A 15,401-nucleotide genomic window follows, 5' to 3' on the forward strand; every position below is an offset into this window, starting at 1 on the left:
CATTTCTATGCTTTGGCTCTGTGGCAGATCTGTGTCTGGGCTTCATATGTAGGTTTTGACCCATAACAAAAACAAAATAATGTTTTCAAATGTCAATAAGCGATAACTTTTTTTTTCTGGAATGGACTGCAAGTTCTGGTCAAAGCAAGAGATATACTCCTATATCTCTCTACCCTTTTCACAGTCCTGCATGATGCTTTTACTTCTTTTTTTTATTACACTGAATCTATACAAGTGAACTTAAACAGAATTCCAGGTGTATTTTTGTGTGAATAACTTCATAACTTCATAACTCAAAGGCCCAACCTGCAGCTTTCTGTCAACCATCTACACCTACGACGTTCTGACACGCACCAGGTTCTACATCCAAAAAAAAAAAAAAAAAACAGACAAGCAAAACTTTTTGGGCTCTTTTGTCGAGAATCGATGATAGAAAAAGATTTAATTAAGATAAGAAAGCAGTAATAATTCATTCTGCATGTTTCATGTTATCAAGAAGGCATCAATCGCTGAATAAATTAGGCCGTTTTGCTCTATTTTTTTTGTTTTGTGCATTTTTTTTTCCCCTCAAAAAGAATATACTGTATATGAGCTTAATGAAGTAAGGAAAGTTTGGCAGGTTCTGTGAACAGTTCTCTGTTAAAAGCTCCAGCTCCAGCACAAACACTCCCTAGTCCAAGATCAAGTCACATTTTAGTTCAAACATCCATTACGGTGTCGGGTACAATGTTGTCTTCAGGGAGGGGGACATCACTGTGACAAATGGCAAATCGGAGGCTGATTTCTGAGAGAACGCACTCGTTACAGCGAGCAGAGATGTGCTGCAGACAGCGGGAAGCTGGAGGAGGATTTGAGTTACCAAATCCCTGTCATTGCTTCACAATGTGGCCTAATTTAAAGGCAGTTGTGTGTCCTATTGAATGTTGGGTGGCCTATTGCCACAGGATATATAATGACTCTAAAATCCAGATTTCCTTAACTTGTAAAAGGGTGCGCATTTGTGCCCAGTGAAAACGTACTTAAATGCAAATAAAAGGGATAATAACAAAATGGAAACGGGCTCTGTGCCCAGTCTGTTAATGATGACACCACTGTGGTTTGCTAATGAGTATTCAGTATAACATAGAGTGCAATCTTTAAAGGCTAAATTATGAACTGCAACCAAATTTGGAATATTTACCCTTGAATCGTTGCTACAACAAAGCCTGGTAAGCTTAAAGTGTCCAGGTGGACAGATTGTGGAAATCGCCTAAGCGCAGTCCGCATTCGACCTGACAGGTGGCGGCTCTGGGCTCACACACAAGCCAACTTTTATAATGGGCTAAAGCTACCCGAATAACAACAATCCAACTGATCGCTCTTCATGGCTCTTTCACAATCTGCAAAGCTAAAGCGTGTTCATTCGGAGCCAACGACACCTCAGCTTGGATTATTCCAAGTATTAATTTTGGCAAGAACTTCATTAGTCTGAGGTGCTAATTGCGAAAAAACATTTGTTTTTATCTTTAATAAGATTTTTTTTCTAAACGGCAGCTTAGTTACACAAAACAAAGATAATTAACAAGCTTCATCCCGCCAAGTTTTTTTTCCATGGATGACCTTTAGTGAGATTCAAACTCCCAGAATCTGGCAACTCTCTGTCTGTGAATCTCACTGTAGCTAACTGCTGCGTATCTCAGAGAGACATAATGACAGAGGACAGAGGCGTCTCACTCTTCCACGTCACGTGGCGGCACTAATCAGAGGACGCTTTGTTACTTTGTTAGGTTTTAGCTGGTGATTAAATGCCTTTTATTGGACAAGACTGGGCTTTTAATTGCAGCTCAGCATAAAATAAACACCCCGCATTAAGGAGTGGGAGAAAACAAGTACTGTTAAAACAGCAGCAGTAGGAGTGAATCTTGTTAAAATAATATTCAAGAGTACACTGTTTTACATCGACGCTCTGGTTTTGTGGAATTAAAAATCTGTAGATAATAAGGTGTCCTTGGAATGAAGGGCAGGTTCATTGGATCGCTGGATTGCTCAGCTCTCATTTTCCTGTCAGCTAATCTGGGCAGCCTTGCAACAAATGAATGTAATATTTAATGATAGGGGGATAGAATCAGAGATACATCTAATTGGCTGACTGATCTCCTTCAGTGCCTAATGTCCTCTGGATGTAGCCTGAGGGTTGAAAAAGAGACGGCGAGAGAATAGGGAGAGACTTTATGTGTCACATAAAGAACATAAGCCTTTCACAACTATTGGAAATGCAATTAAGTGCTAGCTGCAGTTTTTAAACGGCCGACTAAAGCAGAAACAAACTGTGCCTTCTGGAGAGCAACAAAGAAATTTCCATACATTCTGAATGAGCAGTGTGATCAATAGTCCACTGGTAGGAAAGCACCAGGGGAGGAATAAGGAATAAGCTGATCTGCTTCACTCATTGCTCCAATTTTCCTTTCCAGGCACTTTCTTGGCTTTATGGCTATTATCACCACAAAAAAAAAAAACAGAGTGAATACTTTAGCAGAATATGACAGAGACAAATGAGAGACAGCCATTAAAAACCATGAAGTTCGCCTAAGATAAAAATTTCAGATGTTTCCTCTCACTCTGACAGTGTAAGCTATAAGATGAAGTCGGGCGAGACGTCAATCAAAAATAATTATGTCTGGACAGCATTTTAGGAAGATGATGGCTGCTGTGGAACAGCTGTGGAAGAGTACACTTGCTGCTGTAAACAGATTTATTTATTTATTTGTATTGTTTTTTGTTTTTTTGTTGTTTTTTTTTTTTTTTTTTTTTTTCACAAAGAACCCAACATCCTACTAAGCAGATGATTGCCCAATTTCAGGGCAATTCCTATGCACTGTTCACTCTCTAGCAGAAAATGTCAGTGCCCCGGTCTGAACTCAGATCATTAATAGTGTGTTTTTGTTGTTTGTGAAGACTCAAGCTTCCCATCTCTGGCTTTGACCGACAGCTACGATGAAGTCGCAAACGTCTGATCTTAACATGATCCGTCTCAACAGCCAGAGGCGAGGGATTCCAATCCAAACCTTATTTCATCTAGTGCCACGCATTAATATTCATCAACAGAAACCAGCTGTTTCCTCCATTTAGAGGGTTTGGAGAAAGGCGCCATTTGCTGGTAATTTGTTGCCGTTTAATTAATGACTTATTGTGCATGGCAGTAGCGAGAAACAATACTTCACTTAGGATGGAGATTTTTGTCGTAGGAAATAGGTGAGAATGCGAGCGCACAATTAGAAGTGAAACCATGTCTCTGGCCTATATAACAAGAGTCACAGATGCTGCTGGCCACAACAAGCCTGTGTCTCACATCCGGGACTAATCCAACCAAGACAAATCAAATTGTGCGCAAGACAAATCAAATTGGCTATAAATCCAACATCAAAGCAGTGTAATTATTTATTTTTTGTTTGTTTCTTTTGTTTGTTTTATTAAATCCATTTTTCTAACTGGTATGGAGAGCATCAGAGCTAAGGCTGAGATCATTATCATCACAGGTTAAAACGCTAGAGCAAATCAGACAGGAATACTCTGAGGACTTACCATCAGGAGGAGGGACAGGCGGAGGGGTGCCAGGTTTGTCTGGAAAAGATAAAGAGAGATAAGTGCATTAGTTAAGTGAACCGTATCAATAGAATCCCAGATGGGTCGGCAAAGTCATCGTGGCAGAGGCGGACACTGCCTGCACCAGGCTCCGGCTCAGAGGAAGATAATGAGAAGCAAAAAAGACAAAACTGCCTGAGAATACAGGAGCAAAGCTCATGAGCTGTCATTTACTTTCTCCACAAGTCTCAGGTGGTTATATAAGCGGGTGGCAGTGTTTGGAGCTGGAAATGTAGGAACGTATGACTATATTCCCAAAAGTGATTTCTGCTATTCTGATTCCAGTTTCATTACACAAAGAGTGATTTATGCAATAAAATAAACAAAGTGCTGAACTATAACGTACACTATGGCACAATGTACCACAGAGATAAGATGGAGAGAAAGTATTATGTGACGCTTTTATCCTCTCACTTGGTCAGTTTGATTATATGTATTACTCAGACACCATACAGACAGACCTGGACATCATCACAGGACATCAATTGGGAGGGTAGCTACCTTTAAAAATACACCTTTTTGGGTAAAAGCTAATACATCTACCACCTCGGAGGCAAGGAAAGGTACAATTTAGTATACTTTAGACATTTCACATGGTTTATCTGGACTGGAAATTCATTCCTATCACACTCCGGTTTCAAATGAGGCTCGTTCTTCTTCTCACAAATACGTTATGTACACATGCAAAACAATGTAGAAATAACTATTTAAGGTTCATTCGAAAAACACTGACGCCAGATCCATTACTCATCTCTCCCCTCGCTGTTTATTTATTTATTCATTCATTCATTCATTTTCTACCGCTTATCCGAACTACCTCGGGTCACGGGGAGCCTGTGCCTATCTCAGGCGTCATCGGGCATCAAGGCAGGATACACCCTGGACGGAGTGCCAACCCATCGCAGGGCACACACACACTCTCATTCACTCACGCAATCACACACTACGGACAATTTTCCAGAGATGCCAATCAACCTACCATGCATGTCTTTGGACCGGGGGAGGAAACCGGAGTACCCGGAAGAAACCCCCGAGGCACGGGGAGAACATGCAAACTCCATACACACAAGGCGGAGGCGGGAATCGAACCCCCAACCCTGGAGGTGTGAGGCGAACGTGCTAACCACTAAGCCACCGTGCCCCTCTGTTTATTTATTTATTTATTTCATTCATTCATCTTCTACCGCTTATCCGAACTACCTCGGGTCACGGGGAGCCTGTGCCTATCTCAGGCGTCATCGGGCATCAAGGCAGGATACACCCTGGACGGAGTGCCAACCCATCGCAGGGCACACACACACTCTCATTCACTCACACAATCACACACTACGGACAGTTTTCCAGAGATGCCAATCAACCTACCATGCATGTCTTTGGACCGGGGGAGGAAACCGGAGTACCCGGAGGAAACCCCCGAGGCACGGGGAGAACATGCAAACTCCACACACACCAGGTGGAGGCGGGAATCAAACCCCGACCCTGGAGGTGTGAGGCGAACGTGCTAACCACTAAGCCACCGTGCCCCCTGATTTATTTATCTATTTATTTATTTATTTATTTAATATTTATTTAATATAATTTCCCAAAGGAAGAGAAACTATTTGCATAGTGTAGACCATCATTTGAGCTTCAGCCCACAGAAAATCTATGTCTTCTCGTGTTTTTTTGTATTCTGATATTGACCCAAAACAATTTCCCCCTCAATAACCTCTGGCTTCAAAGTCTAGATTAAAGTATTGGCACCCCCAGGCGTGTTTACGGCGCAGCGATAATTATGTGAGGAAGCTGTTTCCAACCCACACTGTAGTCAGACAAAAAAGTCTGAATACCCCCGGCACTTCTACCATAAGCGGTGAAACAGGATGAAGGAGATGAAGGTGCACTGAGAGATGAAATACACAGAGAAAAACACAACTGTCAAATAAGAGGGTAAATGCAGTGAGAGAGAAAAATAAAGATGAATTTAAGCTATGGTTTGAAGAAGGAAATTTCACCGAAGCTCTGCGGGAAGTGAGTACCAAAGCTTGGCTACTATGTCAAACCGAAAGACCTGCCACCCGTGGAGAAAAGTTTTATCACGGAGTACGTGTTCACGTAGCACACGTTTCATCACGGGAGAATCGAGAGAAAAGTCTGGAAACTCTAGAACTCAGTTTATAACAATGAAAGTACAAGATCTTTCTAGTAGCTGAACATCCCTGGTGCCTTGCTCCTTGCAGGCAGTGGTAACTCATGCATAAAAACCCTCATCAGTTATGCAGGCAGTCTCACACACACACACACACACACACACACACGCAGGTCTGCACAAGGATTCTGCATTCCTTAGAATTGGAGTGGCAGAATTGAGTTTCATATTATGCTCACTTCAAATTGCTTGTCAACCTCTAAGCGTGAGCAAGGAAGGAGGCCAGAATTGGAAAGGAGAAGAGAGGAGAGATAGAGAGAGGAAGAGCAAGAGGTACAGAGCGATAGAGAAAAAAGGCGAAGGGGGATTGTGTATCATGCTATGAATAATGAAGTGTCATTTACGAATTTTCATTTAAAAACAAGGGCATAACTAAAAAGAGTGTCGTTTCTTTCAAAGTGACACTTCTAAAACACACAAACACACACACACACACACACACACACACACACACACACACACACACACACTGTCCAGGGGCAGAGAGAATATAAATATTCTCAACATGATTCATATGTAAATCTCTCATGCCAAGAGATGAGATTTATTTCTCTTCATCTTCTACAGAGTTCCATTTTCTTTTCCTTCATCCAAAGCTATGCCATTTAAATTCTGATTTATATGTCTTACATGTGTGTGTGTGTGTGTGTGTGAGTTCTCACTGGGAGCTCCAGCTCTATGATTGCAGACAGATACATTTGGCAGTGCCAATGAACTGTTCTAGTGCTGCGTGCTCTTGGTTCCCTTTGCCTGCTAAATGAAAAGGAAATGACTAACTTCAGGTCTGTGTCCCTCTCCAACAAGCTTTCACGTGCTGCGCTGCGCTGCCCCTCTCCACGTTAATGGCTCTCCCGTACCTTTCTGATTCTTTTCCTCTGAACTCCGAACACCCGGCGAACAGGAATAGAAAATTCGAAGTGAGTTTGTATTTAAATCTAATGCGATGCACTCTGTCTGAGCAGAACTGCTTCACTCAGATGACCGGAGTGATAAATGAACTTCATATTTGAGCACCTTTACAGAGAAAAAAGGAAAAGAATGAGAGAGCTCTTTTTTTTTTCGAATGCAAGAAAGGACCTTTGAGGTCTTTTAATCAAGATCTAATGTAGCAGCATCCTGCTTCCATGCAGGAGTGTGAGTCGAGACGATTGAATAGCCCGAGGTTGTTAATGGGCCACAGAGCGAGAGCACGGTGCTGAACAGCCCGCTATTTTCTTTCTTTCTATTTTTTTCACTTCACCAAGCATATATTAAGTGTATCTTTCTTTGGAAAAGAAATACATAACCCCATCTCTGTGGCAACTGAGGATAAATAACCGGCACTTCATACATATATATATATATATATATATATATACAGTATATGATCCTAATGATCCTGTATGTTTAAGGAAGTACAAAAGACGTGAGTGTAATTAAGCGTCATCAGCATCAGAAATGATCATCAGCACCTTTCGCCTGCCATCAAATGCTGCATCTTACAGGAGAATGTGCCGTACACTTGGGGATGCCAGAAAGCAAAGTCTCTAGCCATTCATTCAAGCAGATACAGTGAGCGCTGACACTAATGCCAGGCTTTCCTCCACCAAAGGCATTTAATCTGCCCACTTTATCCTGCTGTGTAGAGTAAATGCCACCGGCTTGCGGCGAGACAGAATGCCACCGGAGCGCTTGTTTAGAGAGAAGAACTGAGGCACTTTAGAAGATGAGGCCAGTTTATCTGTGTCATCCTCAATCATCTGAGATGTCAGTTTGCTAGATCGAATTTTAGGCATTAGGGATTACTTTTCGACTGCCTTCGATCCTTATTGAGCCATCCATCCATCAAGATAGCTCTTCCTTTGAACAGCGCTCTGATAAAAGGTCCATTACACATACCACACAAACACACCCACACCCACACACACAGACATAAAATGATAGATTTCATTCAGCTACTAACCTACAGGGAGTTATGCAATAGAAAAATCTACCCCACTGTCTCACACACACAGACACAGATATTATGAGTGACCTACAGTTGTTGAGAAAGAGGAGCACAGCAAAGCCCAGCGTGGATGTAGCCAGCAGTATGAGGCAGATGTTACAAGGGATCATAAAGTAGCGCACCACCAGTGAGACTTTGTGCTGGTACATGCGGTCCCGCTCCGGCCGCGGCGTCGGGTAGTGACAGCTGGTCATACTCCAGTCCACGCTTCCCCCCAAGTACGCCACACTGAGAATGTAAAGGACACCTCAGGGGCAGAAAATCAAATCCTTAAACGTTGCTCCCGGAGGAACACTGATCCAAAGATTTTGGCATGGAGAGACAAAACCTGGTTGTACTGACTTTCAGAAAAACAAAGCACAAAATTGAAAGTGGTCTCAGGGCAAAACATTTTGTTCCTGATAAAATCCGAAAAGGGACGGGGTCTGGGTCGTGTTCCTACGGGCAATGAACTCTGTGCAAATTTTCCATGTTGGGAATGTTACTGATTTGCATGTGTCAACATCTGTGCACTTTATATCCACAAACTCACAGTGAATCAGTAATCAGGAAAGAAGTCTTGTCCTGCTTAAACCTTGTCATCCGAGGGAGAGAACAGAGGAACGTGCATTCCTTGCCTTGCTTTTGCCCGTTGTCCTGTCACGCCGTCTCCTGACTGACTTGGATGATTTCTTGCAGCACGTGTTAGATACCGGCTGCTCAAGCTGGACACTGGCAGCTGCAGCCTTCAGCCATCGCTACACACACACACTCACACACACACAGGTACACACACACTCTCTCTCTCTCTCACACACACAAGCACACACTTACAATACACTCCAGCACACCCACCCACCAAACCCTCACAAACACACAGAGCGGGAGCACAGCTGGTCCTGAAGGCAGAGCCCCGGCTCCGAGCGGCTGATGCTGAACAGAAATCAAGCAGTGAGGGAGAAGAAGAAGCACACACACAAAAAAAAAACACTTTAATGTTCCATGTTGGTTTGCTTCCTGCTTTATTATTTTTTCTGTATTAATCCCCTTGCTTTTTTCCTTAGTAGTAGAAGCAGCTCCTTGTTTTTTCCTCACTCCGTTACACTCCAGTTCCCGCTTTCTGAAGCGTCAGTTACGAGCCTCTGCTCTCGAGTCCGCGCTTCTTCTAGTGTCTCGAGCTCCGATCCTCAGATGTCTCACATGGAACATTCACCATCAAAGCAACTGCTCCGACAGCCACTGTTCGTTGTCAGAGAGCCCCTCGGTGTCAGCGCGCACACCGATCAGCCGGCACAGCTCAAGCACAGTGGCTTAAGACAAGAGAGCTACGACCAGCCAGAGACGCAGGAGCTATCCATCTGAGCGAGGAGTTGAGCCAAAAAAAAAAGAGAGGACACACTAGCTGAGGAGACTTTAGTGGTCCGTCTGAGCATCGGATATTCCAAGTTTTTTTCTGTGCTCGCAACGCTCTCCCTGCCTCAACTGGAGGAGAAGAGTGGGGGAGCATACAAACCTCTAACAAAGAGGAGGGAGGGAGAAAGAGGGAGGGGAAAAAAGAGCGAGGATAAAAGCTGTTGGGAATACTTAGAGGAGTAGGGTTTTTACCAGGGGGGAGGTCAACAGGCAAAAGACAAAGAAGCAACTGAGCCAAACAAATGTCAAGTCTTTACAGGGTTCAGCTGATTTAAAGAACAGAATAAACACAAAGTGTCAAAGACAGAAAAAAATCTGTGTGTGTGTGTGTGTGTGTGTGTGTGTGTGTTTGCTTTCAGGTGGTTTAATGAAATTCAGATTAGGAGATATGAATTTTTTTTTTTTCAAAATCTAACCATTTAATTAGATTAAACGGTTTCGGTGATTCATGTTCTCGTGACACTTGGCCACATGGTTGTTTGTGTGTCATGCTGAAAAAAAAAAGAAAAAGAAGAAGAAGAAATGTGAATATTTGTCAGCACTGGCAGCTAAGCAGGAGAAAATGTGGTTCTAATCCATAAAATTATTTCCCAAGATGCTATCTGAATATATATTTTATGAGCTAAATAATGAGGTCATCTTAATAATAATAATAATAATAATAATAATAATAATAATAATAATAAATAAAAATAACACACCCACCCATCAGTGCACACTGGCACCACGGTGACGGTTCATCTGCACCAATATGCCAGTATATTCCATCAATTATTTATGCTCTCTTTTCCTCCCCCACTCCACCCCAACCACATAGCATTTCAAACACACACACACACACACACACACACTCACGCACACACACACAATCTCTCAGGGTCCTGCACTGTTTCGCATCCGAGGTCATTTATCTCTTCGGACACGGCCTTTTCATCGACTCAAGAATCCCTCAGGGACAGAGACAAGCTTCCGCTGTACCTACCACAGAACGCGGACTCAACCAGGCCTCTAGCAACAGGGCTGTGAGTTCACACACCAGCTGGAGCCCAAAAAAAAACACTGCCTGCATCATCCATCTCTGTTCAAGCTGACACGCCAACTAAGGAACGTGCACAGTGAAGACAAATGGCCATATTGTGACATTTAGAGAAATGAAAAAAAAAAAAGAAAAAATGAAATGCTCATCTGCAAGAGGGCGCCTTCCTATCCGGGCTCCTTCAGGACACAAATCAGCCCTCTCATTTAAGTTCAAAGCTCTCTGTAATGCATCTTTAATGTGCACGCTATCTCGGAAGGTTAACATCTCTCTCAGCATGCTCTCAGCTGGCAACTTCCATTACGGTGCTAGTGAAGAGCCTGCCTGATTCCTGCTCTAGCATGACAGACAGCCCCGAGATCGCTCCTCTCCGTTTTTCACACTCAACGTGCCGCATCTCTGACATGATGCACGTCCCTGTTTCCAGGGGCGACACGAGAGGGACGACACATATCAGTCCACGTCCTTCAGATCAAAAATGGATGGGCGGGGGTTTGGGAGGGTAGAAAAGGACAGATTCTGTGATCAAGCAAGAAGAAAGAATTCTCTCTAAAACAAAATACACCTAAATACAACTCTATCGTGATCACACAACGCTGTGATAATAACAGTAAGAAATGCCTGATAAACAAAATCTATTTCGGTTGCCATTTGTTATTAAAGCACAACATTAAAAAAAGTAAAATGGCAGAAAAAAGAAATCCTTTCATGGAAGTGAACAATTAGCATTCTGTTTACTTGATGTATTTTAACTGCTGAAAACCTAGATAGCAAACACACACACACACACACACACACTTACAGCAGTATTAAAGGTGCAGCGTGTGATGTTGAGAAGTTTTACTGGAGCCTGAATAATTGTAGCATTTAAAATAACACAGCATCTGTTTACATTATTCAGGGCCAGAAATCAGCTGTCTAGCTTGAGCCCTCTTTGTAAAAAGGTGTAATTCTCATGATAACCGAGGAATAAAACCTGATGGTCTGATAATAACATCAGCGCTTTTATTTTTATGTAATAAAACTAATTCTTGCTGACGTTATAGCGGCTACAGATACCCAGTCTTTCTTAATCTTATTCTCTCTTGAAGTTTATTCTCTAAAAAGACACAAATAATGTGGTTTGTCATGAGACTAAGAAACTTTATGTAAAAACTGTTATGAAATGCTGACACTGGGAACTCCTTCCTTCCACAAACCCTTAAATAAATGCCATCTTACAGAACGCTTTATCGTATCCTGAATTAAATAAGCGACAGAGTTTTACATCCATCTTCAAATTAAAGTTCCTACGGACAAGCTGTTGCTATGGATACGATAACCTAGAACCTCTTTGCTTTCAAAGAGAAAATGATTTCAAAACATTCTGACCGATCAGATTTGAGAATACAGCAGCGCTGTAATTAGATTTTAACAACCGGATTGGCACTTAACAGAGACTTAAAGTGCACCGGCGAATAGTTTTGTAATGAAAAATCTCCGTGCAAATGTAATGAAGTTTTATTAAATTGACTATGTACGTGGATGACGTTCTTAGACGTAGACACATATTTCATGTCATGCAATCCCAGTGGACCTGAGCAGCGATGCATCCTGAATTCTCCCAGCCAACTCGGTATCATCAATTCCCTGAGGTCTTTTCTCAAATACACAGCTCAAAAAAAAAAAGAAAAAGTCAGAAGTTTCAGTTCTGTACAGCTCTACAGCACAGCAGTTGGCCTCATTGTCTTCTCCACATACAGCCCATCATCAAGCAAATTAGGCCACTTTGATTACAAGCAGATTTCCTAACTACTCAACTCATTACACCAACCCTGCTCAGGCTGACAAATCTGACAGACAAAGCCAGGGAAGGAGGAAATGATGGAGAGGGGAAGGGAGAGGAGCAGCATAATCTCCGCGAGAATTAGCTCAGCGTACCTCCAGCCAGACGCTGCTCCAGCTGGAAACTCCTTACTTCACTGCTTTGTCACGCAGCTCACATGAGGAGTGAGAAAAACCACAAAGTGAGAAGAAGCTGGAGAAAAAAATAGGGATTTTTCCTTCCTTCGTTCCTCTCTCTCTCTCTCTCTCTCTCTCTCTCTCTCTCTCTCTCTCTCTTGCTCGCACTGATTATTTTAAATCAAGAATGACATCAGTGTAACTAAACGTGAGAACACAGATGCTGTCTGGACCGCAGTCAGTAAGCATCACCGTTTTTTTATTTTTTATTTTATTATTCTAATGAAACAGAATTAATGATCACACTTCAACCCTAAGATTTGTGTGGGGGTGTTTTTAATACCTCCACATTCACACCAAATTCTGATAACTTAGTTGGCCAGTTTGCCTCATCAACAGCACTTTTAGAAAACTGGCAAGCAAGGATGTGTTATTGGACGTCCAAAAAACTTTTTTCTGGCACGTGAGATAAAGAGAGAAAAAGAGAGTGAGGGAGAGAGAGAGAGAGAGAGAGAGAGAGAGAGAGAGAGAGAGAGAGAGAGAGAGAGAGAGAGAGACTTTGACTTTTTACATCCTTTATTTGCACAAGTCACATAAGTAAAACAACAATCAGAGTGACTCAATAACTATAACTATTATTTCTAAATAAATAAATAAGAGTATTAAAATAACTCAAATAAATTAGGTAAACTGATAATAATAATCATCATTAGCTTAGAGAGAGAGACAGACAGACAGACAGACAGACAGAGAGAGAGAGAGAGAGAGAGAGAGAGAGAGAGAATGAGATAGAGAGAGATAGAGAGAGAGAGAGAGAGAGAGAGAGAGAGAGAGATACAGTAGAGAGAGAGAGAGATAGAGAGAGAGATAGCGAGATAGAGAGAGAGAGAGAGAGAGAGAGAGAGAGAGAGAGAGTGAGAGTGAGAGAGAGAGAGAGAGAGACAGAGTGAGAGAGAGAGAGAGAGAGAGAGAGAGAGAGAGAGAGAGAGAGAGACTAACGGAGTTGTTTCTGTTGCAAGACAGAAGCTGCTATCTTTACAAAACACATCACAGTTTTCTAAGATGAATCCTGGAAAGCGATCACTGATCAGTTGTTTTCCTGCATTAATGATTTGAATTCTGTGTATTGTTTCCAAAAACTGCTATTGTTTACTTGTATATTGTTCCTTACTTATTACCCCATTATTCTGACCCAATATCGTCATTGTAGAATATGTGACCATTCTTATTCCTAGACGCTGTTTCCGATCGTGATAGACTTGAAGACAGATGCAGTTAACACTAATATGTTTAATCAATCGTTCAGGGAACGTCTGGGTTTTGATGCATTTCACTCACTCACTCACTCATTTTCTACCGCTTATCCGAACTACCTCGGGTCACGGGGAGCCTGTGCCTATCTCAGGCGTCATCGGGCATCAAGGCAGGATACACCCTGGACGGAGTGCCAACCCATCACAGGGCACACACACACACTCTCATTCACTCACGCAATCACACACTACGGACAATTTTCCAGAGATGCCAATCAACCTACCATGCATGACTTTGGAGCGGGGGAGGAAACCGGAGTACCCGGAGGAAACCCCTGAGGCACGGGGAGAACATGCAAACTCCACATACACAAGGCGGAGGCGGGAATCGAATCCCCAACCCTGGAGGTGTGAGGCGAACGTGCTAACCACTAAGCCACCGTGCCCCCCCTTGATGCATTTCATTTATCCAAATACTTAAATAGACAGCATTCTAAAATTCATATATGGGTCACTTTGGCCATTTAATGCCTAATGACAGTGAGTCAAACAATAACAAGCTGAAATAAAAACAGCTCTATAACATTTTTTTCACATTGCATCTAATGACTTTTGTATAATGCAAGCTGATATCTGCTGCTATTTATACACAGGTAAGCTGCATTGCTGGCTTAATGTATCATCCAAATCTCATGCTGGTTCTACTGGATTCGCTCCAGCTTATCAGAATCACAAAGCGAGATGCAACTTTCTGGGATGGGTTCTGTTAATATATTTAAAAACGTCTGTGAAACGTGGAAATTTAAACCTGTTCCTTATCCACTTTCACGCCTGTCAGAGCAGATTACCCTTGAAACCTCTGTCCTGGCTCCAATACCTGTGTGATCAAAGGCTGCTTCACCTCCTGTGTGCGAACTTGGAAACTTGCCCTGATGTGTCACCACTGAGCCACCATCAGTCTGCACCCATAACCCAGTTCGCATTTAGGACAAACTTCATATTGATTGTGATAGAGGATAGTCACTCAGGATGGCACTCAGGATCGTATAGGCACTTTGAGACAGATGGACCTCCCTGAGGAACTAAATTGAGTGCAATCGAAACTGCATCATGTATCCTGTACTTTTCCTAGAATGCCCTGTAGGTGTGCACCTGCCCCCAAACAGAGGTGGGGTGGTGAGAAGAAGCATCCACAGCTGGATCCTCTGTCTTAGATGGAGTGGTTCATTATCCCTGTGCCCAGAAGCCACCTGTTCAGGGTGTAGAGCGTCATAGCTGCCACTGGTCATGAGGCTGAGAGAGTGTTTGCCAAGCGCTGGTTATTAATAAAGAAGGATCCAGCAACCTTAACTTCTCATTCAGTAGAATGCTTTTACCCTCCCTCCATCCCTGTCTTCATAACCACTGTAATGATTGCTGCATTTAACACACTTCACACACCAGCGCTCCTGCTGTTTGTTAATTCTTTATTTTCATTCTATTAAGCACTGCATTCTTTATTAGCCTTTGGATAGAGGGTGGAGGGGTTTGGGCTGCAATTTTAGCTCACCACTGCAGGCTGTATGGCCATGCTGAGAGATTAGTGTGAGTGTGTATCCACACTGTGCTTGACAGTTGGCTTCATTATACCTGGCATCCATGTCAGACAGGAGCGATGTGAGTTCAGGAGGTGTGTTTGGGTCTAAAGAAGCGGACAAGCGTCAGAATCCGGCTGAGGTGATCACAATCACATTAGACAGACTAGAACGTGTAAGTGAATAGTCAGAGTAGAGGAGTTGTACTTTGCCGTAGGGAATTTGTTTGCAGGAACGAGTCAAGAGTCATACGGTATATAGAATGACTAGCAAAATCAAAATGTCTTCTCAACATTTAATCAAAACCTTTCTCTGTGTTCCATTTAGACTTGTGCATAATAATGATGTACAAAATCTTCTAGTACAAAACGGGAATCGAACCCCCAACCCTGGAGGTGTGCGGCAAACG

At 42.7% G+C, this 15,401-nt stretch overlaps 1 protein-coding gene across 4 annotated transcripts in view; it reads right to left on the minus strand.

Annotated features, from left to right (window-relative positions):
* Positions 1 to 15,401, minus strand: part of agrn (agrin) — a 239,980-nt gene that overhangs the window by 140,637 nt on the left and 83,942 nt on the right. For 3 of the 4 annotated variants that reach the window (XM_060894549.1, XM_060894548.1, XM_060894547.1), the window contains one exon: positions 3,562 to 3,600. In XM_060894549.1, the coding sequence (XP_060750532.1) occupies positions 3,562 to 3,600 (39 nt within the window). Of the gene's footprint in view, positions 1 to 3,561; positions 3,601 to 7,827; positions 9,247 to 15,401 lie in introns of those variants that run through there. The other variant, XM_060894550.1, reaches the window with a different exon arrangement.

The sequence above is a fragment of the Tachysurus vachellii genome, chromosome 19 (genome assembly GCF_030014155.1).
Source record: "Tachysurus vachellii isolate PV-2020 chromosome 19, HZAU_Pvac_v1, whole genome shotgun sequence".
Lineage (NCBI taxonomy): Eukaryota > Metazoa > Chordata > Actinopteri > Siluriformes > Bagridae > Tachysurus > Tachysurus vachellii.